The sequence below is a fragment of the Parathielavia appendiculata genome, assembly GCF_033297405.1.
Source record: "Parathielavia appendiculata strain CBS 731.68 unplaced genomic scaffold N657scaffold_3, whole genome shotgun sequence".
Classification (NCBI taxonomy): Eukaryota; Fungi; Ascomycota; class Sordariomycetes; order Sordariales; family Chaetomiaceae; genus Parathielavia; species Parathielavia appendiculata.
In genome coordinates, this window is record NW_026944222.1 from 965364 (window position 1) to 987656 (window position 22293).

At 55.0% G+C, this 22293-nt stretch overlaps 10 protein-coding genes across 10 annotated transcripts; 9 read left to right on the forward strand and 1 right to left on the reverse strand.

The window, feature by feature from the left end:
* Positions 1–502: 502 nt before the first annotated feature.
* Positions 503–1091, forward strand: N657DRAFT_278168 (uncharacterized protein). The gene has a single exon (XM_062786586.1). It carries the CDS (start codon positions 715–717, stop codon positions 1054–1056), a length of 342 nt encoding a protein of 113 aa, XP_062649544.1. The 5' UTR covers positions 503–714; the 3' UTR covers positions 1057–1091.
* Positions 1092–3329: 2238 nt separating this feature from the next.
* On the reverse strand, positions 3330–4739 carry N657DRAFT_688458 (uncharacterized protein; the record flags this gene model as incomplete). Its single annotated transcript, XM_062796940.1, has 4 exons — positions 3330–3524; positions 3576–3610; positions 4503–4662; positions 4713–4739. The coding sequence occupies 4 exons, from the start codon at positions 4737–4739 to the stop codon at positions 3330–3332; spliced, it is 417 nt and encodes a 138-aa protein (XP_062649545.1).
* Positions 4740–6094: 1355 nt separating this feature from the next.
* Positions 6095–6592, forward strand: N657DRAFT_278221 (uncharacterized protein). Its single transcript, XM_062786587.1, has one exon. The coding sequence runs from the start codon at positions 6246–6248 to the stop codon at positions 6528–6530; it is 285 nt and encodes a 94-aa protein (XP_062649546.1). The 5' UTR covers positions 6095–6245; the 3' UTR covers positions 6531–6592.
* An 884-nt stretch (positions 6593–7476) lies between these two features.
* Positions 7477–9051, forward strand: N657DRAFT_591536 (palmitoyl-hydrolase-like protein). Its single transcript, XM_062789911.1, has 2 exons — positions 7477–7626; positions 7688–9051. The coding sequence occupies exons 1-2, from the start codon at positions 7494–7496 to the stop codon at positions 8551–8553; spliced, it is 999 nt and encodes a 332-aa protein (XP_062649547.1). The 5' UTR covers positions 7477–7493; the 3' UTR covers positions 8554–9051.
* Positions 8885–9301, forward strand: N657DRAFT_278247 (uncharacterized protein). The gene has a single exon (XM_062786588.1). The coding sequence runs from the start codon at positions 8939–8941 to the stop codon at positions 9236–9238; it is 300 nt and encodes a 99-aa protein (XP_062649548.1). The 5' UTR covers positions 8885–8938; the 3' UTR covers positions 9239–9301.
* A 6-nt stretch (positions 9302–9307) lies between these two features.
* On the forward strand, positions 9308–11695 carry N657DRAFT_642529 (uncharacterized protein). Its single transcript, XM_062792363.1, has 2 exons — positions 9308–11160; positions 11226–11695. Exons 1-2 carry the CDS (start codon positions 9643–9645, stop codon positions 11256–11258), a joined length of 1551 nt encoding a protein of 516 aa, XP_062649549.1. The 5' UTR covers positions 9308–9642; the 3' UTR covers positions 11259–11695.
* A 297-nt stretch (positions 11696–11992) lies between these two features.
* Positions 11993–13663, forward strand: N657DRAFT_642530 (ribosomal protein L1). Its single transcript, XM_062792364.1, has 2 exons — positions 11993–12272; positions 12424–13663. Exons 1-2 carry the CDS (start codon positions 12047–12049, stop codon positions 13371–13373), a joined length of 1176 nt encoding a protein of 391 aa, XP_062649550.1. The 5' UTR covers positions 11993–12046; the 3' UTR covers positions 13374–13663.
* A 1372-nt stretch (positions 13664–15035) lies between these two features.
* On the forward strand, positions 15036–16736 carry N657DRAFT_567471 (cytochrome P450; the record flags this gene model as incomplete). The annotated part of the gene is made up of 3 exons (XM_062788511.1): positions 15036–16000; positions 16075–16495; positions 16554–16736. 3 exons carry the CDS (start codon positions 15036–15038, stop codon positions 16734–16736), a joined length of 1569 nt encoding a protein of 522 aa, XP_062649551.1.
* Positions 16737–18334: 1598 nt separating this feature from the next.
* On the forward strand, positions 18335–18792 carry N657DRAFT_678831 (uncharacterized protein; the record flags this gene model as incomplete). The annotated part of the gene is made up of 2 exons (XM_062796116.1): positions 18335–18361; positions 18445–18792. The coding sequence occupies 2 exons, from the start codon at positions 18335–18337 to the stop codon at positions 18790–18792; spliced, it is 375 nt and encodes a 124-aa protein (XP_062649552.1).
* A 1543-nt stretch (positions 18793–20335) lies between these two features.
* Positions 20336–22072, forward strand: N657DRAFT_688464 (carbohydrate-binding module family 18 protein). The gene is made up of 3 exons (XM_062796941.1): positions 20336–21441; positions 21676–21754; positions 21889–22072. Exons 1-3 carry the CDS (start codon positions 20472–20474, stop codon positions 22031–22033), a joined length of 1194 nt encoding a protein of 397 aa, XP_062649553.1. The 5' UTR covers positions 20336–20471; the 3' UTR covers positions 22034–22072.
* The last annotated feature ends 221 nt before the right edge of the window (positions 22073–22293 follow it).

Genomic DNA, 22293 nt, shown 5'->3' on the forward strand with positions numbered 1-22293 from the left:
GCGCCAGTAGGGTCCCCTGACCCAGGTTCACAACCTCCTCTCCATCGCCGATGGTCCCGCTGGGCGCGTGGAGACGCTTGATCTTCATATTGCCCCTCTTTTTTAAGCGCGCAAGATTGTCCAGGCCGCTCTGGTCATCAGAGCGAATGAACTCGAATTCGTCCATCGTTGGTGGGTTGTTGGGCTGGCGTTAAGGCGCCACCATCTTCCCCAACAGCGCTGTTGTTTGTTCTCAGGCACTATATCTTCGTCGGCCTCGACACCATTGCCAATCAATGCCTTACTGCTCATCTGATGCGTAGCGCTGCACCTCCTTCTCTTGCACCACCTTCGCCTAGTAAGTGTACCTCATCGGTGGCGGCGAGGGATACGAGTAGTTGGCTTGCTCAAAAACCCCGGTCTCAGGCCTGGTTTCCCAGTTTCTCCAATCCGTTTCGTCATTAAGCGCTGGAGTGTGAACCCAAGGGCTCTTGTATTCAGCACAACCGGGCAATTCGAAAGACGGCTCCTCGACAGGACCATGCCCTCGCCCTAGTTTCACCCTATTGGGCCTTGACTTTAGCCCATAGTAGACTCGGGAGGCTCCGCCAGCCCTGGAACACGGGGGTCGCCTTGTTCATGTTGTTTTGGTACACTTGAGCCTGGTCTACGTCGACAGTGGCAGGAGCGGTCGTCACCTCGGTGACAAAAGCTGGATCAGTCGTCGAGTCAGGAATGGAGGTGTGTTTGCGGCTGCATACGGTGCTGTTACCAGGTTTGCCTTGGTGTTTGGCAACCCCACTGGAAACGTTTCCTGCCACTTACAACGCTTCATGGTATGTATCGGTTGTCAGAACTCCCTTGAGGTTTGCATCCTTCGTTGATGCGAGGGTGACGATTTTGCGAATCAGCCGGCACATGGCCACCATCTCGTCAACTGGCAGGTCCTGTCCGTCTTCTCGCACTGCAAGGACACCGCCGATGATGGTTGGCGTGGCAGCGATTGCTGGCCGGATATCCTTGTTGGCTAGGCCCATCATCAAGTGGGAAGCTACGAAGTTCCTCGTGTCGCCTTGAACGCACTCCCAGCAGCCCTTGTTGGTCTCGAGAGGAGGGTGCAGCACGTCGTACATCCGCACTGGACAGCCTAGAAGTGCTGAAGTCGCACTGATATCGCCCACTTTGAAGCCGTTTCTCGTGCGGAGACCCCGGATTGGTGAAGGTCGTCGACCATGACGGGCGTCAGGGCACCTTCGCCGTGCAAACCCTCCGTAACAGAGCACCGGATCAGAACGCGGATGGAGGGCGCAATACAAGGCATCCTGTTCCCGTACAGGTAGTTCATCATGTGGGGCCAGACTTGCTCACCGTACCAGGCGAAGAAGTCGAGGACATCTCGGAAAATTGCCATGGTCATGTCTTCGGCGATTTGGGTACCTGAATGAACTCGGACGACCGAAATACCACCACTCCAGGGAAAGCTCGGGGCGGGGAGCTCCCAGTTGTCACTGTAACAGAATAAGAGGACAGTGTTAAGAGGGATGTCGGACGCCGTGAACATAACCTTCAAATTGAACGGCAGATGTCGGCCGGTAAGGGGGCTGACTGGCATCGTCACAGTGACGAGGGAGCATCGGCCGGTTGCGTTCAACGTCCAACATCTGCTCCGACCTTGTTGCCGTCATCCGGACGCTTGAACATCTTGTGCTTGAAGCACAATTTTCGATGGCGACCGGTATTCTCTCGAGCGCATCCTTCCGAACAATAAAGCGCCCGCGGAATTGACTGCATGCCATCAGCGGCTTGTCTGGTTGACGTTGGGTCAGGCAGGTGGAGCAGTGCCGCTTCACGGGCCGCACTAGCGAAGGGTTGTCGCGCGAATGCTCCCATTGATCTTCGCAGCGATGAGTTTATGAATATTGGTCGACATTGCAAGCCTAGAGGATTCTGTATTGCGTGGAAGTGAGTCAACTCGCGTGTAAACATCAAGGAAGTTGTTTGAAATGGAGTGAGCCGTGAAAAAGGTCGTCGTGCTCCTCAATATTCTTGAGCCATTTACGCCGCGGCTCTTGGTTCGAAATTTATTTTATTCCATTCTTTAGTGTAATTCTCCAGGCCTCTTGCACCGTCTGGGTCATATTCATTGTTGGCCGGCTCGTACTCATCGCCGCTCGCTTCGTGCTCGTCCTCGTCTCCGTCAGCGTCATCTTCGTCATTGTCTGACTCGTCGTCTATTTAATCCACAGAGGGTAAATGGGAAAGAAGCTTGAACTTACGACTGCGAAATTTGGGAGGGAAACCAAGGTACGATCGTGCTCAATATTCGCTGTAATCTTGACTAACGACGGGAAGTCAACAAAGGATGTCTGGATTCGACTTAGGCGAAATGTTTTCGTCGGGAAAACTCAAAGTGATCAGATGCCGATGTTGAGTGGGAGCATGATTGACTGACCTATGGTCCAAAGGCGCGACCAACTTACCGATGGATACAAAAAGCAGTCCATGGATGTCGATGATACTTGATGATCGGTGATTAGTGGGCAGGGTGAGAAATCTTGATGATGAGATCAAAATTCTCAAGGCTTGGACCAGACCTCGTTTTAGAGTGTTTCAAGCCTTGCACGTGTTGAAGAAAAAGTCTACAAGCTTGGGGCGAGAGGAAAGTCGAGAAAATACTACAGTACGTTAACGTTACCCTATTAGGGCACCAGGAAAATTTGGTTGCTGAGTGACAGAGGGGCTGAACGCCGGCTTCGTGACAGCCTTCTGGGGTTAAGTACCCGTGCGGACGATGTCTTCAGCTCCCAGCGGTTGAAATCGACGAAGACGATTTCCGACTTCGATTTGTCGCCGGGGGACAGAACGACGGCAATTGTATTGCCTCCCTCTGGCATCGAGCCGTCTTGTATTTGAAGCAGAGCTTCCGATGCCTGTCGGCGAGCACTTGCGCGCAGTTCTCAGAACAGTACAATCCCCCACGGCATTGTCCGCATGCACGAAGGGGCTTGTTCAGCTCGTCACGGGCGCGACAAGTCGCGCGGTGGTTCTCTTCGGGCTGATTCAGCGATGGAGAGTTGGCCGGGTTATCCGGCGTAACAAGGTAGCTGAAATAGAGGATAAGGTAGGGAAGGCCACCTTATCAATACCAGGAAACTCTAGGTTTTTGAAGCCCTTCCCAGGCCTAGTTCTGACTCCCCGATGGCAAAAGCTGAATAAAAGAGAAAATAGCAAATGTCTGTATATGTAGTGTATACCTGGCCAACTTGGGTGCCTGGGCAACATCCACGAATCATGCTCTTCTTGTATTTCACTAGTGCTTCAAAAGCCTTACGGCCGACCTGCCTGTACTCTTACTTGGCCCTCGCCGTCAAGTCATGCATGTTGCTAATGACCTCATCGAGGTCGAGAGTGTTATCTAGGTTCTCCATACCAAGAGCATCCGGCTTCGGGAACCACCAAGGCTTGCTGCGCGGGCGATACTCGTCCGGGATTTCAAGGTTGAACTCCTCGGCCGTCTTGATAAGTTCTTCGAGGGTGCACTGGGTCTACCTGTCGACATTAGGATCGCACCTAATTATAGTGACGATGTTGGTGACGTTTTCCTTGAGTTTGTCGAGGATGCGCTTGATCTCTGCCTGATTGGTGCGCGTGTTTGTTAAAGTTGACCACTTCGGAGACCAAGGTAACTTAGATAGCACCATCCCGAGCGCGCGGTTGACATCGATCAGAGTTGTACTCTGTCATATGCGCGGGCGGATTGATAACCCAAGTGTACCGAGTGAAGCGATGGCCGAAGGTGAGGCTGATAATCTCGTATGCTCATCCCCTGAAGGTGCATGCCCTCGAGTCACTGAGGGATGCGCGACTCCAAGCGCAACTGCTCGCAGTACTTGCGATTGATTTTGTCTTCCATGACATCGTACAACGAATGCTTCACGTGAAGAATATGCCATCCACGTGCTCTATGCTGCCGATGCGGTAAAGCTGACCAATAATCTGATAAAAACCGAGAGACCAATAAACAGAGCGTGTACGGATCTATAGCCCCAACGCCTCCATGCAACCCACGCGGCCAGATGTCAACGCGCCTAGGCCAACCTTATATCACTAGGTAACTATACCACGAAATGTTCGATATAAATTCACTCAGGCTCTGTGGCTCCTCGTTGATAACGTCGATGATCGATCTGCTCAGCCTATCATACAGCACATGTAGTCGAGATTCTGCTCAGGCTTCCCAGCCGCCGCCTCGCTGCCCGATGTACCTGACGTACGGTACAGCAGATGGTGTCGCGAATAGCTTGCATCCAGAACTATTGATTACACGAATCATCTCGGTCGGCTAGTGGCAGTCGAGTGCGATGGTTGAAAGATAGTTTCGCGGCCAGGTTTTTCGTTCTCTCCGCCAGCCGGCTCGAGGTAGCCAGCCAGAGAATCCATCGCTGTGAGATTACTTCTCCAGCCGAGCAGGCTCAAACTTGGAGATCTCTTCCGGAGGCATCACCTCCGCGGAGTTGTTGTACCTCCTCGGAGGCGGCGACGGATAAGTGTATCGCAGCGGTCTTCGGCGCCGCGCATCGGGATCTCGGGCATTGATACGGCCACAATATCCGTCTTGCCGTGAGACTCCTGGTAATTGCCCCGACGCCCAAGGTATTTGTCGTTGGCAAGTTCCTTGAGCGACTGTCTTCGTGCAGGATGCCTTTCTTGGCCTCGAGTCCGTTCCCACGGACCTTGACCTTGGTGACCTTGTTGATCATGTTGACCTTCGGCCGGAGACCCGGAAGCGGCCGGCCTCGTTGCGACACAAGCTGGCGCGCTGTAGTGTGTGGCTCGAGCGGTGCCGTCACGTTGTCGGCCGCGGAGGGAGGGACGTCGACGAGAAGGGCGGGTCGATGAGCTCCACGAAACCAGGGGGGTAGGAGGCTGGTTTCGAGATATTGCCATTTGCCTTGATGGCGGCTGACTCGGGGGCGTTTGAAGTCATCGCGATGCTGGTGCCAATCAAGCTGCCGGAAACGCCAATCGTGAGCACTTGGTCAATTCATACGTTAACGAGGGCAATACTATACCTTCTACTAAGCCGTCGGAGTTTAGACGAAGCTGGAGTCGGGAGCGACGGAAGAAAGGAGATCGTTGTCAGGTCAAGACGGAGCTTCAGGAGATAATGTCAGAAGTATCTTGAGCTGCGATGTTTAGAGTATAGTACGAAGAGTAGAGAGGGAAAATGGTTATGTAGCACTTGCTCAAGATCGAAAGAAGCTCGAAGGTAGAGCGAGTTCTGGAAGGATTGGCAGCAGCTACTTTTTAACGGTGGAAGAAATCGATGAACTTTTTTCTGTGTGGCCGGGCTTGCAAGACGGTCCTGCGTCCTTCTTGCACCGGTCTCGTGACTTGAGACTAAAGGACAGCTGGATGAAGCACGCCAGTCTTTCCTGGGCTCTGGGTGTGCTTCGTCGACATTGGCCATTCCATTCTTCCACGGAAACACGAAGATAAGCGTGCTGTCGTGTGATACCACCGACTGCTTCAAGTTACTAGGCACAGCTCAGCCCTTCCATTTGCCATTTAACTAGGTCCATCAAGTCGACCTCCTGTAGTGAGATTATTGAGGTATTGGTCGTGTTGCATTGTTGAACGACTTGAGCCACCAAGACCTGCTTGTGCTCGAGGTTGCCTTGGCCATTGTGAGCAGTCATGGTACTCCGTCATTGTCCCTCAACCTGGAGTTGTTCTCGTCCCTCGTAGATATTAGTCAATTATGTCAGCTTCGACGACGTAAAAGAGTAAGGTTACGAGGCAAAGACCAAAGTGACACAAGAGGCCGGGCAATAGGCAGAGAACGAAGGAGGTTGAGCATTTCCAAAGTCAAACTCCCTGGCAGATGAGGAGAGCGAATCGCAGCCACACGCGTATTGTGCGTGTTATTGTATTGACGTGTGTTGAGATGAAAGAATGAAGCCATCCACGAAGTGTTGAAGCTGATGTGAACTTGAGAATCTAAAGCCCGGTTGCAGCGAGAAGTCAATAGCTTGTCTCGTCGTTGGTTTCTCTCGCTCGCGGATCTTACAAAGGTTGCATGCCACCCTGACCCAACAGACTTCAGGTTGGAGATGCCCAATTTAAAGTGATTCCGGAAGGTGTAGGTTGGCTTCTAGAGGTCCAACTGGCTGAGGTCATGGTGAGTTAAGAACAGGCATTTGTCTCTGTGACTGGCAAATCCAGCAAGCTAGGTCAGGTAAACAATCAGGATTGCTACTGATCCAATGACTCAATCGTGGCCAGAGGAGCCAAACTGGTTTTTGTCGTGGATGGGAGTTTTGAGACTCCACGATACAGTGTCGGAGAATGTCAGGGTTGACGCGGCGGGAGCTTGCGGACTCTGGGAGTTTGTGGGTGGCACAAGCAACGAGGGTGGCGCGGCGCTTCCATTGAGAGCCGGAATCCAACGAGACGGGTTCCTGAGACAACCGTCGCTGTGCTGCACGCCGTTGCTGCGACAGTGCCAGCTCCGCAGATCACATCAGGGGACCAGACGAATGCGCCGGTGACGGCTCCAGTGGCGAGCTTCCTGACAAGCACGAGCACTAGCTGGACGACGGTGACGGCCACAGCTCAGGTGGCTCCAAAACCGCTGCCGCACCAGGCAAGCATGATGGGGAAGTGCTAAGTAGTTCTACCTGGTACGCAGAAGAAACGTGCGACAGGCACCATGGCCTGGTTCAAAATCAAGTCGCCCCAAATTGTCGCAAGAAATCTTAACGCACGCTCTGATTGTACCAAGGTGCGGGCGGAGAGATAATGTGGTATTAGAATCTAGCAACAGGCCGCAAGGGGGAGGATAGCGTGACGGCCGTGTTGTTAGTAGAGGGATCGGCCCGGCTTCATGATACCGGAGCGATGGCGTCGCCATCGCTTGTTGTCGAGCATCACCGCCCGGGCAACAGCAAAAGTTCTGCAAATGGAGTTAGCTGAAGTCTCCGCCACGACTGGTGCAGTGCAAAAAGGGGAAGGATGTTGAGCGCTTCAGTAGGTTGACTTATAATCACAGAAAGGTCTCAGCCCCGTCTTGAAACATTGTTTGAGAACCTACTATCATCATGACGGTCTGGAGGAGGAAAGACACAAGAGAGCGGGCTTATACTTACTTATAAACGGAGACTCTCTATCCAGTCGAGGGTCTCCAATGTAGGTGGTTCGAGATCGGTGGCAGTGGTTCGTTGTTGACGTTGAAAAAGTGAAAACGGAAGTTTGAGAAGCTGCGACCTGGAATCTGTTTGGCTTAAGACCCGCACGAGCTCTAGCCAATGGGAAGCTTGCATTCGACCAGCATTATGGGGTCCTTGACAAGCGGTTGGCTGCCAGCCCGACGCAATGCGTTTCCGCTTCCCGCAAACTCCCGTTCCCGACCCCGACTTCGCGAGACATCGGCGGCTGAATGAGTTAACCTGTCAAACCCAATTGCGGGTGCTTACTGCACTTCTCTTTGTATCTCACCTCTCATACTCTTCAACATGGCGATTCTCCAAGGCTTGCGGCTGCTGTTCATCGGGTCGCTGATCACAACCACGATCGCGAAGCCTGTGGAAAGGCAACGTGGCGATGGCGATGAGGACGACACTCCGCTGCCACTGGTAATCTGGCACGGTAGGCGCACCTTGATTAGCCGACGAGGAAAGCTGTTCGTTGCTAACGCGAAAATTCTTAGGCCTCGGCGACACTTACAACGGCGACGGCATGCGAAGCGTGGCCGAACTCGCCGAAGAAGTCAACCCAGGGACGCTCGTCTACCCGATCCGCATGGACGAGAACGCCGCGCGCGACCGATACGCCTCTTTCGTTGGCAACCTGACCGAACAAGTAGCTAAAGTCTGTGCCGACTTTGCCGCACACCCAATCCTCTCGACCGCTCCGGCCATCGATGCGCTCGGCTTCTCCCAAGGCGGCCAGTTCCTCCGCGCATACGTCGAGCGCTGCAACAACCCGCCGGTGCGCAGCCTCATCACCTTCGGCTCGCAACACAACGGCATCTCTGCCTTCCGCGACTGCACCCCGACCGACTGGGTTTGCCGGGTGGCCATGGCCGTGCTGAGAGGCGACGCCTGGAGCAGCACGGTCCAGAGCAGGCTCGTCCCCGCGCAGTACTACCGCAACCCGGAGGAATACGAGCAGTACCTGGAGCATTCCAACTTCCTGGCCGACATCAACAACGAGCGCGAGGCCAAGAACGAGACCTACAAGAAGAACATTGCCCAGCTGGACAACTTCGTCATGTACATGTTTGAGGACGACACGACCGTCATCCCCAAGGAGACAGCTTGGTTCGAGGAGGTCAACGGCACTGAGAGCACGCCCCTGCGCGCCCGCCGCTTGTACACCGAGGACTGGCTCGGCCTGCGCGCGCTCGACCGCAAGGGCGGGCTCAAGTTCCGCACTGCACCGGGCGATCACATGCAGCTGTCTGAGGAGCTACTGAAGGAGGCATTCGGCGACTTTTATGGCCCGCTGAACCTGCGGCGGGGGAGGTCGGACCCGCGCCGCGGGAATCGGAACGGCGGCGGAGATGATTTGTGATGGAAGGATTCTTGACACATTGACATGCGCAGCACCTTCTGTCTTTTTCACTTCAAGGCGCATATTATCTATCATATTTGGGTACACATGGGTTCTGGGTATGGGTGCCTGGGTAATTGTCGCGGCAAAGCAGCAGGGAGCAACGGAGCTCGTGGTATATCTGTCACATGGATGGGTTTATTTGTTCCGCGACATAGCGAGGGCATGGCAACAAGGATTTCTGGGAAGGGGATAGGGCGTTTGTTGGACTGAGTAATTTATCAAGACAGCGGGAATGGACTTTGTTGTGGCGCACCGCCGTTCTCCATCCGTTCAGCCGTGCCTCGCGCGGGATCCATTTCTGTTCTCAGCTTAGTGACGGAGGTTCTGAGAGCTTGACGTCGGGATGAGTGTCGTGGATCCAGGGGCAACCCACAGAGACCTGTGGAGTGGCCGCCCTGCGCACGAAACTTCAACTTGGCTGTCAGGTTCCAAGATGTTACTCGAAGCCGAAGCTGGTGTATCTATGGCTTGGATTGTAGTTGTGATGGTGGGGTGGGTTAGGGTTGTTGTGTTGCTGGAGCTGTCAGTACCTGGGCCTGTAAATGCAGGGTGTAATTACGCTGGAAAACATTTCGTCCGCGGCCAGACGCGCCTGCCAGTGGGCTCGGGCACGCTAAACGCGCCCACCACTGGCTCCTCTTAACAAAACCGCGCGCTCCAATGCCGAGACCACGGCACGGTCCCGCAGACACGACCACGACCTGCTCTTTTATTAAATACCAAATCCCCACCACCCCGGCACATTTGGGCCCCCTTCAACCAGACCACCTATGCAAATTTCGAACCGCCGGTAGAACGACTTCTCTGTTATCCTTTCCGCTTTGCACTGTGATCTCCGGCCTAGGCATTCCTTCTGTTCCCGTCCAAACTGGCTTGACTTAAACGCGGTACTGGCCGACTGGAGCTCGAAAAAAGGGCCGCAACCGACGCGTCTTGACGTGACTACCACGCCCTAGTTTCCGGCCCACACTTTTCAAAGCGTTGTCGACCTCGTTGGAACTTGCATTCTCGGCAATTGTCATGATCAAGGCGTGACAAGCTCGAGATATGGACTCCTCCCCGTCGACGGGCAGCAAGGCTCTCGAGCCGACCCTGCCCACCATAGCGGGCGTGAAGCGGCCTGCTCCTTCACTGCTCCCGGCATTCGAGCCCCTCTCGTCCTCGCCAGGCCTGCCGCGACCATCGAAACGGCATGCAAACTCCCATGCCTTCCTCAAGTACCCTACCCCGGTTCCAACCTCGAGCACCGGCATCCTTTCTTCGAGCCCTCCGCGCCTCGGATCGCGACCCGCACTTCAGCGGACGCAGTCAACAGTCTCCGAACGCGCCCCTCTCTCCAATGTTCCGTCGGTAGAGCTCAAAGAAAACGGCGAGACGGTGCTGATGGGCAGGTCCAGCAGCTCGTCCCACTACCAACTCTCGGCAAACCGTCTGATTAGCAGGGTGCATGTCAAAGCCCGGTATATCGCGGCAACCGCCCCGCTGGAACCCAACAAGATCGAAGTCATCTGCAACGGTTGGAATGGGATGAAGCTGCACTGCCAAGGACAGACGTGGGAGTTGGCCAAGGGAGACTCGTTCATGTCGGAAACGGAAGGTGCCGAGATTATGATTGACGTCCAGGACGCGAGGGCGTTCGTTCGGTGGCCGCGTCGGGATAAGGACCAAGACGTGTTGGGCCATCTTAGCGATTCAACGTGGGACGAGTCTCCACGTTTGAGGGTTCCAAGGGCAGGATCCGAGTTGCACGGCAGTCCACTCAGGAGGACGACTCGTCTTGCCAGCCCGGAGTCGCCCACGCCGGCCAATGCCTCCACCTCGGCCAGAAGTCTCGACAACTTGTTGCCACGCGCAAATGAAGACGACGATGCGCCGGTGGAGATCTATGAAGATGCCAGTGCCGACGAGAAGTCCCCTCAACGCTCCGAGCCGGGTAACGCTGGCGCCAGCTTCATGACGCATGTGGCGACCGAGAGTTTCTCCAGCGACCTGAGCGACCCGCAGTCTGACGACGAGAACGGCCTGAACGAGAATGACCCGATTATGCACTCCTTTGCCTTTGGCGCAGGCATCTCTGGTCGCTTCACTTCATTTTCCGCTGCCACTCCCCAAAAACAATCCGCCACCCGCAACCCGCTCGCCGACGTGCTGGAGTCGTCCCCTCTCGGCCTCTCAGACGCCAACACGCCAGCAGCGGACCCCGTTCACTCCACCGCCAGCTCAGCTTCGCTCGCTGGCCTCAGTCCCGAGGCGAAAGAGACGATCACCAACCACATGATCAACCAACTGGCCTTCTCGCGTCTGTCGTCGACGCCGCTGTCGACCATCATGAACAACCTGCCCGCGGACGATCGCAAGGGCGTAACCAAGGAGCAGCTGCGCATCATCATCGAGTCGACGCCCTGCATCGGCATCATCCGCCGGCAGGGCAAGGACGCGGCTGGCAAGCCGCTCGAGAGTGAGTACTACTACACGCCGGAGCTGGACACGGATGAGGCGAGGCGGTTGGCGGTCACGGACGGGCTCCGGAAGCCGAGTCTGAGGAATTGTCGGAAGCAGCACAAGGTGAGTTCCGGCTTTCTTGTCGTTTGTCGGAGCGTGAGTGGCTGATGTTGATGATCTCCCTGCAGCAATATTACTGGAAGCGGCCCAAGACTCCTTGATCATCAGCGCCGCCGTGGCGCGGGAGTCAACGAGCCATGTATCCTTATATCGTTCGTCAATTTGTCGCAGCCAACAACTGAAGCGACGACTGCATGCGCCTGTCTGTGCTTGGGAAAAACTCCCTTACCCCTATTTGTGTCGGATATTGCTCGGTCTCCTCGCCTTCCACGCTGTACCCGTCTATCTGTTTGCTTTTAGCAGGAGCTGCATAGCGCAAGGCGTAATTTTGTTGGTGTATAATTGGTTGGCAAGCCATGGCGCTGCTGTCCTGTCTGAGAGAGGACGTCTCAATCAGGCCTTAGCGATCGCTTTCTGTTTGCATGAGATGGAGAAAGAAGAAAAGCGAAGATGTAAGAGTTTGGGTGGGAGGACCTTCTTCTCGTCCTTAATGTTGATGTAGTTATGGTTGCGAGTAAGAAATGATATGAATTTGGGTTCATCTCCGTGTGCTTGTGGGCTGTCAGGTCCTGCTTGATGCCATCCTATGGCCAAATTGAAACCAGACAGTTCATACATAGAAAACGATGACCATGCAGCTTGAGGACGAGGTTCCGATGCAGCAGATGCACGGCCGGGCCAGTGAGTCCCACCTGCCCCATTCAGTAAGTGGCAGGGATCAAATCTGCCAATGACAGGACGTGGTCCCGTTCACAGCGATAAACGGAAAAACAAGTCTTCCGGATAAGCCAAAAATTCGGTTCGATTGGGACCGTTCAAAGAGAACGGGCAGAATCGCGATTTCAATTGCGACGACCGACAACATCGCTGTAACCCCCAATCCGCAACAATGTCTAAATCCAGAGCTGTCACGAAGGCCTTTGGTGGCTCAGTCCCGGTGGACCCTGAGCAGACTCTAAAAGCCTGCAAAGCGCTCGTCGCGCACATTAAGAAGGCGGCCACGACGCCGCGCGACGACGGCAAGCAGAACCTACTCGCGGACGAGGAGTCAACAATCGCCGAGACACCTGTCTGGCTCACCCTTACGACGAAGAAGCACATCCATGATTCACATCGTATGTCATTTGAACAGTTGCCATCCTTGTTGTGATGCTCTGAGGTGGTTGGTTGGCGATAGCTAGCAGCTTCGCATACCACTTCCTCCTTACTCCGCTGATGTCATCGTGCAATTTGCACTGTCCTAGAACATACACTGACAATATACAGGCCTTCAACCAGGGAAAATAGTTCTCCCAAACCCACTAAACACCAGCGAAGAGCTCAGCGTCTGCTTGATAACGGCCGACCCACAGCGGTGGTACAAGAATGCCGTCGCCGACGAATTCCCAGAGGATTTACGGGCCAAGATCGGCAGAGTCATTGACATCAGCCACCTGAGGGCGAAGTTCAAGGCGTACGAGGCCCAGCGGAAGCTCTTTAGCGAGCACAACGTCTTTCTCGCCGATGATCGGATCATCAACCGCCTACCCAAGGCTCTCGGAAAGAGCTTCTACAAGACGACGACAAAACGGCCGATTCCGGTCGTTCTGATGGCGCCCCGGCAGAAGGTTGACGGAAAGCGGGTACCGGCTCCAAAGGGCAAGAAACAGAAGCGCGACCCTGCTGAGAACGTCAATGCCCGGCCGATTCCCGAGATTGTGGCTGAGGTGCAAAAGGCCATCGGCGCAGCGCTTGTTCACCTCAGCCCATCCACTAACACGGCAGTCAAGGTCGGATACGCCAGCTGGGAGCCGGAGAAGCTGGCAGCCAACATCGACACGGTGGTGCGCGAGATGGTGGACCGGTTCGTCCCGCAAAAGTGGCAGAACGTGCGCAACATCTACGTCAAGGGGCCCGAGACGGCCGCTTTGCCCATCTACCAGACAAGCGAGCTTTGGCTGGACGAGTCCAAGATCGTCCCCGACGGCCAGCAGCCGCCAGGCGCCCTTCCGGGCAAGAATCGCGGGGAGAAGCCCAACATTGGCAAGAAGCGGAAGTCACTTGAGGCTGAAGCCGAGCCGCCGGCGGCGGAGCCTGTGACGGATGAGCGGCCGAAGAAAAAGCCGAAGAAGGCTTTGCCGGAAAGCAACGATGAGACGCTTGACAAGGAGATTGCGGAACGGAAGGACAAACTGAAGAAGCAGAAGGCTGCGGCGAAGAAGAAGGTCGATGTCTAAGGATCATTTGGCAGGCTCTGGAGGCATGATCACCACGGGCGTTTCTTTCTGCTTGTCTGTCGAGCTCGGCTTTGCGTCATGGCTGGAGTTTCGGAGTCTGGGAGAGGAAAAGTCGGGGTTGATATTCAGGTCTAATACTGGTCATTTGATAAAGTTATCCTGCCTGTCTTTTGCCTATGCTTTGAATCACTAAACCAGATTCGTCCACGCAGATAAATCATTCCGCGTACGGCGTCTTGGGGGGTTATGACGGCGCGGACCGAAACATATTTGGTCATTTCTGCGCCCATCAGACGAAGGCACGCCGTTTTCGCGTCGGAGCCCAACACTATCTCCCCCCTACCTTCACGATTCGGTAGTAGTCGGAGACCATCTCGATCTACTTGCATTGACTCCTGAGAGTCGTACGACTGCGTTGAATCCGGAACCACTTGAGATGCCAAGGAAACGATTTGCGGGGGCGGGACGAGCCTCCACCAAACGTGGAGAATCGGGTACCTTCATCCCACTTCATCATTTCACCTCACTACCTGGGGTATCCATTGCCTCAGACAGTATGAGATACCTTGCCATGGATACCACTCAGTATGTGGCTACCTGTATTGTCGGAGATGACCAAATCTATTCCTCCATTACAGGGGAAAGAAGTAGCCCATCACGCCGATACAGGCAGTTTGATTCGTCCCTGTTCGTGCTGAGATGAGCTCAGCAAGAACAATGATAACCCACAACACCAGCGACCCTGAACAGGTACCAGGTAAGTTTGTCCTGCACCCAACAATACGTTGGTATATCCGTAGGTTGGGTTCCGGAAACACTGATCTTCGGACTGCCCAGGTCCTGAAACAGACTGAGGCTCCAGTTCAACTGCCGAGGGCTTCCAACAACCCCACCATCCGACTCCAAGACTCACTGTCCCTGCACATCACAGCAAACACCTGCTCTGATTCTATGACATATCCCAGTCGAAGAGAATGGTTTGTTCCTGCTTCAAGGTTTCGAGCTCTTCCCAGAACGTCGCCTTAACGAGCGCAATCAGGAAGCGATTTATACCGTACGAAAGAGTAGACTGGAAGTCATACCATCATCCTTGCTCTCTGTCAACCATGCTGCTTTCGAGGTGGTTGACATTGGGCTAACTTTTTCTGGTGTCTGAGAGCTCAAGAGCTACCTACCTTGGTCCCTGGCGCTTCTCCGCATTGCCACTCGCTCCCTACTTCTGATATCCGAGTCCCCCCCGCCGTTGATTGGACTCGCGGTCTTACATCCGCCTGACATCCCATCACTTGCAACCGTCTTTATCAGCCAATGGCCCGAGTGGCCGGGCTACAGCTGCTGTGATGTTCAACCGTGCCTTGGCGGATATCCATCATGGCTGCGACGGAATCGGCAGATGCCCCAAGCCGAGCGCGGCAAGAAGCCCCTTTTGGGCGTGAGGGGATCTCGTGCTGAATGTATGGATACAGCTGGCTAATAATTCCCATGACCGCCGCGCTCACGTCCTCCCGGCCCGAGCCACTGTAACTTATAACCTCCTGGGACTGGCAACTTCAACAGCTGCCCGCCGAACAGTCACCCTTTCGCCCCGAAACAATCTCCTCCGCCTAGGTTCAACACCCTGATCTTTTGCTGCCGGCCCCAGCAGTCACCGCCTCCATCACAATGGGCGTCCTCAAGACCGACGACCGGGATCGGTGGGCCCAAACCATCCTTGGTGTCGCGCTGGCCTTCCTCACCACTCACTGGGCCGCCATCCTGCTCTCCTCCCTCGTCCTCCGCGCCGTTTACAAACGCTATGCCTCGCCGCTCCGAAAATACCCCGGCCCCTTCCTAGCCTCCATGACCCGCCTCTGGAAAGTCAAATCCACCGCCTCGGGCAGCACGCACCTGGAGCACATCGCGCTGCACCGCAAATACGGCCCCGTGGTGCGCATCGCGCCCGACGAGGTGTCCATCTCATCACCCGAGGCCGCGCGCAGCCTGCTGAGCGCGGGCAAGCGCTTCTTCAAGACGCCCTTCTACGGCGTGTTCCCGCCGCCCGAGAACCCGGACATTTTCACCGAGACGCGCGAGGACGTGCACGCCATGAAGAAGCGCGTCGCCAACGTGCCATACGGCATGGCGGCCATGCAGCAGCTCAGCCCGTTTATTAATGACACAATTGAATTGTTGATGAGGAAGATTGATGAGCATATTGCGGCGGGCAGGGGTGTGTTTGATCTGGGGGATTATTTGCATTTCTTTGCGTTTGATGTGCTCGGCGAGGTGGCGTTTAGCAGGAGCTTTGGGTTCCTGGCTGAGGGGAGGGATGTGGATAATGCAATCAAGACGATTGACAAGTCGCAGACGTATAACGGAATTGTTGGGCAGGTGCCCGAGTTGGATCACCTTCTGAGGCGGAACCCGCTGTGGCAGTTTATCCCGTGGCTGAGCACCAAGAACGCGCTGATTACGAGGATGGCGCTCGAGGAGATGGCTCGGCGGCAGCCGTTTGATAAGGACAATGGCGGGTTGTTGAGGAGCGGCGATGGGAGGCAGGATCTGATGGCGAGCTTGATCCAGGGGCATCTCAAGGACCCGGAGAGATTCAGGGAGGGGGATGTGTTTGCGGTAGCGCACGGTGCCATGTGAGGCTCCCCGTCCCCATCCACCCACATCATGATATTGTCCCTGAGGGAGAAGTGTGACTGACCCTTCCCAGCTTCGCCGGCTCCGACTCGACCGCCTCGACCATGCAGTCCTTCTTCTGGCACATCCTCGACGACAAGCGCGTCTACCCGGCTATCCTGCGTGAGCTCGAAGACGCCGTCCGCACGGGCACCATCCCCGCCGACGGCAACCTCACCTGGAACCAGTCGCAGAACCTGCCCTACCTGCAGGCCTGCCTCAAGGAGGCCATGCGCGTGCGACCCGCCGTCGGCCTCAACATCACCCGGCTTGTCCCGCCCGAGGGCGCAGAATTGGACGGTCACTTTTTCCCCGGCGGAACGTCCATTGCATGCAACGGGTGGGTACTGCATCGGGACAAGGAGATATTTGGGCAGGATGCGGACGACTTTAGGCCGGAGCGGTGGCTGGAGGACGAGGAGAGGGCCAGGAAGATGGAAAGGTACATGTTCCAGGTGAGTTCATCAATGCCTCCCTTTTCTTTCTGTAGAAATGTCCTGACAGCGTCTGTAGTTTGGCGGTGGCAGCCACTTGTGCATAGGCAGGAACCTGGCACTGCTCGAGATCAACAAGGTCGTGCCGAGGTTACTGCGCGACTACCGGTTCGAGCTAGCCCACCCCGGGCGGCCGCTCGAGGCCAACGCCTCGTTCTTTGTCGTGCAGTCGGGACTGGAGGTGTACGTCAAGAAGACGTAGGAGCATGGTGACGGTGGAATCGTTCGCTGGAGAAAGGCAGTGGCGGTGTCAAGAGGGTGGCGCGTGATGCATGGGTGTAATGATTCAATCACGGTGACTGGAGTGTAGGAGTTGGTTAGCAGAGACCTGGATTACTGCGGGAACATACTGTTTTGGGGGCATCTATGGTGCTAGTAAGGGGTGCGGTTGCAGTTAAGAACTTGAGAAGGCGATCTTCATCCAGTAATCACCAGCAACTGTTTGTGGTGCATATGTCAAGTTCCTGCGGCAGCTAAACTCCCAGCTACACAAAGCCTGGAACGACGAGATACGGATAGAGTAGAGGAATGTTGAAGTTGAACCCCTGAAGTGGCGGCAGGCGCCAAGATCGGTGCTGCCAATTTTGGTTCCTTTAATCCGGGCGCAGGGCGCTAGTAAAGGCGCAGATAACCCTGGGCGGTCGCACTACGGGAAGTTCCGTGCCACGTTCTCGTCACGTTTTGGTGGCGCAGAGACATCGGGAGCTAAAACAAGCCACTTGCATGTCTGCGTTGGATTTGAATGGTGCGGTTTCCAGACTGGCAAACAGACCTGGATTCAATTACAAAAAGGTCTCGGGGCTTGGAGCGCGTTCCCGTTGAAATTCGAAGAGCATCCCCCTGAGAATCCGGAGCGGGCCGTCGATCTTTGTGGGGCTTTCAAACCTGAGCGGAGCCCCAAAAAAGGTTGACGAATTTCAGTCAGAGTCATTTCCAGTCCAGAATCTCTCATCACACTGGCATCATCAGCTCACACCGCATCGGCCTTCGCGGGGGTTCCCGGTCTTACCTAGACCTGCATACCGACCACCACATATCCTTACACTCCTCATGGTTATATGCGACGCACGCCTTCGACAAACTGCAGCCAAGCGCTCGTGCGCGGCCGGGCGGCCGGAGAATTAGCCTAAAGCATCGTGCTGTTGGCGATCCCCTTGACTGGTTCGGGCAGCCCTTTGACTTGGCACGCCTTGTCGCATTAGGATGGCCTGGCAATAAACATGCATCTGTTAACGCCCAATGTTGCAGCCAAGGGCAGTTGGATATCATGCTCCCCACTTTCGGCTGCCCTCCGCCCCTTTGCGGCGCACAAGTTTACGCAGTACAGGATTCGCGGTCCCTGATCTCACCTTCCCATGCCTCTTCGAGAAACAGCCAACACGAGCCAAGCAACCCAAGAATCTCTCAGTGCTTCTTCCGCCCCTTGACCGGCACGTGGCGTGGTAATCCACTTCGGGGTATCGGGATACCCGATAGCACCTACCCCCTTTAGAACCCTGATGAAAACCGTCCCATCCCCTCGAATCCTTCCAGACCTCTGGGCGACTGCTCTTTCCCTGCCCCAACTCTACACAAACCCCCGAACAACGTGCGTATGACGGCAGTCATACGTCCACAAAACACGCGCGCTGATCGGACAACCGCCGGGGCTCTCAGATATACCGTAAAACCTCCCCGCTTCGTGGACAGGGCGGTCAAAGGACGGAACTATGTCTACACGATAAAAATTCAACCACCGCGTCGTTGTGAAGCACCACCGCATCTTCAGCCCCTTACCACACACAATAGTCGCACAAAAAGATGGGCCAAAAACAGTCATCGGTGCAGGTACTGATCCCCTTGACCACTGAACTTCAGTCTCCCCTACAAATTTTCTATCTTACAGTGGAGTGATAACACCCCCCGCACAGCCATCCTTCTTCTGCCCCACAACCGGCATCGAGGTCGACAACCCTCTCGGCCTGTGTGTGCACTGCCAGGCCTGCCACGACATCATCTGGCAGTCGGTGTTTGTGTGCCCCAACACGGGCTACCGCATCGAGAACCCGTCGATGCGGCCCGACAAGGAGTGTCCCTCATGCTTCCAGTTTCACCAGCCCTACAGCAAGCGCGTCTACATCTGCCCTGTCACTGGCGCCCAAATAAGTCACCCTCGTGAGACCGGAAATAGGTGCCAAAAGTGCAACCGGAGCCACGAGGATAACTCAACGCCCGTGGGGAGTAGGGAGGCCATGAGTGCGCGAGGGTTGAGGGACTGATTTTTTGGGGAGTCCGTGGATCAGGGAGGAAGATTGAGAATTGACGGGCACATTGCTGGGAAGCCATGAGCAGGTGCCACAGCAGGTAATTTGGGTCGGGGATGGGTTGGTGAGCATGGCGTTGAGAAGGACGGGCGGTCCAAGCTGCTGGGTCTGCCTGACTGACTCGGGATCTTGGATATGACGGGGGCAACGGAATGTTTAATCGGACAAGAGTTTGATACCACCTGGGACATTGGTTAGGGAAATGGCAATCGAGTTTTCCACATGCAGGGCCACCGGCTCTTATCCGACGACTTGGGCATGGTCCGATATCCGATGCTGTGGGGGTCGTGGCCTGCACCGAGTCTGAACAATCCAGCCCGCTGGTTCCGAGTCAGACCGATGGAACCCAACAACCTCACCGGGATATCACCAATACCACAAGGCGCGCATCCAAGCCCTCCTTCGACAAGTATCGGCTTTTCCTTACGCAACCGAGCCTCTGGCACAACCTCAACAAAACCGCAATCGCTCAACCCGCGTTTGATAAGGTGGCCATGGTTGTTAGCTCATGGTTAGCATCAATGCGTCGGGGACACGGTCAATATCACGGTACTGGATGTCACGTTCCCTCGAGAAGCTTGACCGCAACATTGTAACATTGTAGCAACAACAAAGCGGTGGGAGGGAGAACAAGCTCTCATAGTTTACATGCAGGTCTAACAGCCAGTTGAACCTCTGAGCTGCACAAACTCTCGGGAAGTGGCCGGAGTCAGCGGTAATGTAGCTTTTGAAATTAGCCTGTTGGTATCTTTCCCGGACGCAACAGACGAGATACAATCTAAGCTCGGTTTTGTTTGTTAGCGCGGAACTTGGGTAATCACAATTACTTCTTTTACGTTCACTTCCTTGTGCCTTCCTCTTTTCCTATTTATCTTTGTGTTTTGTCTTCCTCTTCCCTCTTCTCTTTATTTTCCTCTCCGTTTTCACGGTCTCTTATCTTTCTTTTCCTCCTCCTTCGTTACCTTACTTTCTCTAATCCTATTTTTCTGTTCATATCTAGTGACCGGTAATACCCACTATGTGCCACGCTAACAAGAACCGAGGGCTGGATTGCACGGACAACGATGCAGCGTTCAAATTGCCTCTCGCGATGATTCCTTTACCCACAAATTGCCATCCCTTTCCTGCATCGCTTGACCTGCTGGTGCAGGGCCGAATGCGCTGATATCTTCTATATTTGTCACTTCTCAGCACGCATTTTCCATTTCTTGACCCACAAGTCGGTCTCTCCCGCGTTTGCTCAACCGACTCGGATCGAGGCCCTGGAAAAGCTGACCAGTCTCTATATTGTTTCTGCAGCTATGGACGGATGTAGGACAATCCTTTCCCGGACATCTACCACCAATGTTCGACAAGGTGCCATCGTTCGGAACAATGTTCGGCAGTCACTGGAAAATAGCCGTCCATTGTAGGAAGGGTATACTTGGCATCATGTATAAAGCCCAGAAAAACAACCCTCGTATCAGGGTTGAACATCGAGTGTAGCGATTTTGACATAGCTTTATATATCATTCCCCCGGTCGACCATACCTGGCCCTCCCTGTATTGGCGTTGCCGTACCGTTGCGAGCTTACTAGACTCAGACTTCTGAAGTTCTGGACTCCGAACCTCTGACTACGATCCCCTAAGTTGCTATGGTCGCCCTCTTGCTAACCAGAGGCCTTCTGTTCTTGGCTTTGGGCCTCACCCACCAAGCTGTGGCAGCCTGCACACGCAGCATCACGGCCAAGTCAGGGGACACATGCGCGACCCTGGCGGCCCAGGCGGGTATCACTGTCACACAGTTCCTCCGATCTAACCCATCCGTGACTAGCTGCTCTCAACTGGTCGTCGGAGGGAGCTACTGCGTGGAAGGAACCGCGGACAGCACCCCTACATCGAGCTCCGCCCCGGTTCCTGTATCTACTTCGCCCTCAAACCTCCAGGTCAGCACGGATGGGAGCTGCGGACAGGGCGTGACGTGCGCTGGGTCACGATTTGGAGACTGTTGCTCTGCCCACGGCTTCTGTGGCAGCACCGTCGACTACTGTGGCGATGGCTGCCACGCAGCGTTCGGCGTTTGCGGGGCTGGGGCGGGCGAATCCTCTCAAGCTCCTGGCCCGTCAGTCACGGTGACCGTCACTACCGTCACAGCTATTACCCGCACGTCGCTGGTTTACCAGACCTCCACCATTACCAATGTCGTCACCCAGACGCGGACTGCAAGCACCGCAACCGTCACCACCGTCGTCACCCAAACACGAACAACAGGCACCGCAATCGTTACCCGAATCATCCAGACAACCGCCACAGTCGAGACAACCGCCACGGTGCCTACAACAGCTACGTCCATCGTCAGTCTGACGAGCATTTTCACCAGTGTCCGGACGTCAACCACAACCAGTACCAGCATCAGAACGTCGACCAGTACCACTACTCGAACAGTCAACATCACTGGCACTTCGATCTCTATCAGCACCGTCACCAGCGTCGTCACGTCGACTCGCATTGTCACGTCTGCGGCGTGCAACACGACGCCGACGAGAACAACGGCTCGCATTACTACTAGCACCACCACCAAGGCTCCGAGTCCAAGGCCTACTCTGCCCGGGACTCCCAGCAATTGTGAGTTTGCGGTTATTGCAAGAGTCCTGATCTTGCTCTGCAGGCACAAGCATCAGCATCTCTCAGAGATCCCCGTTTAGATCCCCGGGTTGATCTCGGCCGAACTCATCGTGCTCCGAGTAAAGCCAATTCAAATCTTGAGATCTCAGAGCTGAGTTGGCTGAGTCCTCCGGTGATGTTGTAAACAATTTGGACAGTAAACACAGGCTAACACGTCTCGCTCCCTCAACTTAGGCAGGAACTATGACATCATAGAAGACGATGACAATTGCCGCAGCATTGCTACGCGCAACGATCTCACTCTCCTCGAATTGTCTGTTCTCCCTCCCTCCTTCACTTCTCACTACAGCCCCTCATATTGGTTACCCAATCATCCTATCCCCAACGTTCTGTTCACACACCTGCCATGGCCCTATCCGTCTTCAAGATATTTGCTAACCATCACAGCTACGAATTCAACCCTTCGGTGAGCCCCAACGTCCTCAGCATCAACCCGTGCACGCCCGACCTAATCGAGCTTTGGCTAAGTGGTCTGTGCCAGATCAACTGCGACGGCTTGTGGGAGGGGTACTACGTGTGCGTCGGGAGATGAAGAGCATGAAGTTCCTGGGAACCAAGATCGTACTAGTGTTGGCATCGGTGACAACCGCTTCCTCCTTCCACACGATAATAACTATGATTCACTCCCGGTATTTCGTCCCTTGAGCTGTCACAACGGCCAGTATTCTACGTTGCAGCTTGGTCGACATCGCGTGACACGCCAAGTTCACAATAGATGTGCCCTGTCTCTGCCATACTGGTCCCTGACACTCGACTGGCCCCCTTGGGTAGGTAAGTAAAGTATCATTTGGA

What these genes read in the sequence shown, in the direction of transcription:
- N657DRAFT_278168 (XM_062786586.1), top strand. Translation starts at nt 715, where the DNA reads ATGGAGGTGTGTTTGCGGCTGCATACGGTGCTGTTACCAGGTTTGCCT.
- N657DRAFT_642530 (XM_062792364.1), top strand. Translation starts at nt 12,047, where the DNA reads ATGTCTAAATCCAGAGCTGTCACGAAGGCCTTTGGTGGCTCAGTCCCG. An exon ending in GCACATCCATGATTCACATC is followed by an intron (nt 12,273 to 12,423) that starts GTATGTCATTTG and finishes GACAATATACAG; the next exon opens with GCCTTCAACCAGGGAAAATA.
- N657DRAFT_278221 (XM_062786587.1), top strand. Translation starts at nt 6,246, where the DNA reads ATGACTCAATCGTGGCCAGAGGAGCCAAACTGGTTTTTGTCGTGGATG.
- N657DRAFT_642529 (XM_062792363.1), top strand. Translation starts at nt 9,643, where the DNA reads ATGGACTCCTCCCCGTCGACGGGCAGCAAGGCTCTCGAGCCGACCCTG. An exon ending in ATTGTCGGAAGCAGCACAAG is followed by an intron (nt 11,161 to 11,225) that starts GTGAGTTCCGGC and finishes ATCTCCCTGCAG; the next exon opens with CAATATTACTGGAAGCGGCC.
- N657DRAFT_688464 (XM_062796941.1), top strand. Translation starts at nt 20,472, where the DNA reads ATGGTCGCCCTCTTGCTAACCAGAGGCCTTCTGTTCTTGGCTTTGGGC. An exon ending in GCCCGGGACTCCCAGCAATT is followed by an intron (nt 21,442 to 21,675) that starts GTGAGTTTGCGG and finishes CCCTCAACTTAG; the next exon opens with GCAGGAACTATGACATCATA. An exon ending in GATCTCACTCTCCTCGAATT is followed by an intron (nt 21,755 to 21,888) that starts GTCTGTTCTCCC and finishes TAACCATCACAG; the next exon opens with CTACGAATTCAACCCTTCGG.
- N657DRAFT_591536 (XM_062789911.1), top strand. Translation starts at nt 7,494, where the DNA reads ATGGCGATTCTCCAAGGCTTGCGGCTGCTGTTCATCGGGTCGCTGATC. An exon ending in GCCACTGGTAATCTGGCACG is followed by an intron (nt 7,627 to 7,687) that starts GTAGGCGCACCT and finishes GAAAATTCTTAG; the next exon opens with GCCTCGGCGACACTTACAAC.
- N657DRAFT_278247 (XM_062786588.1), top strand. Translation starts at nt 8,939, where the DNA reads ATGAGTGTCGTGGATCCAGGGGCAACCCACAGAGACCTGTGGAGTGGC.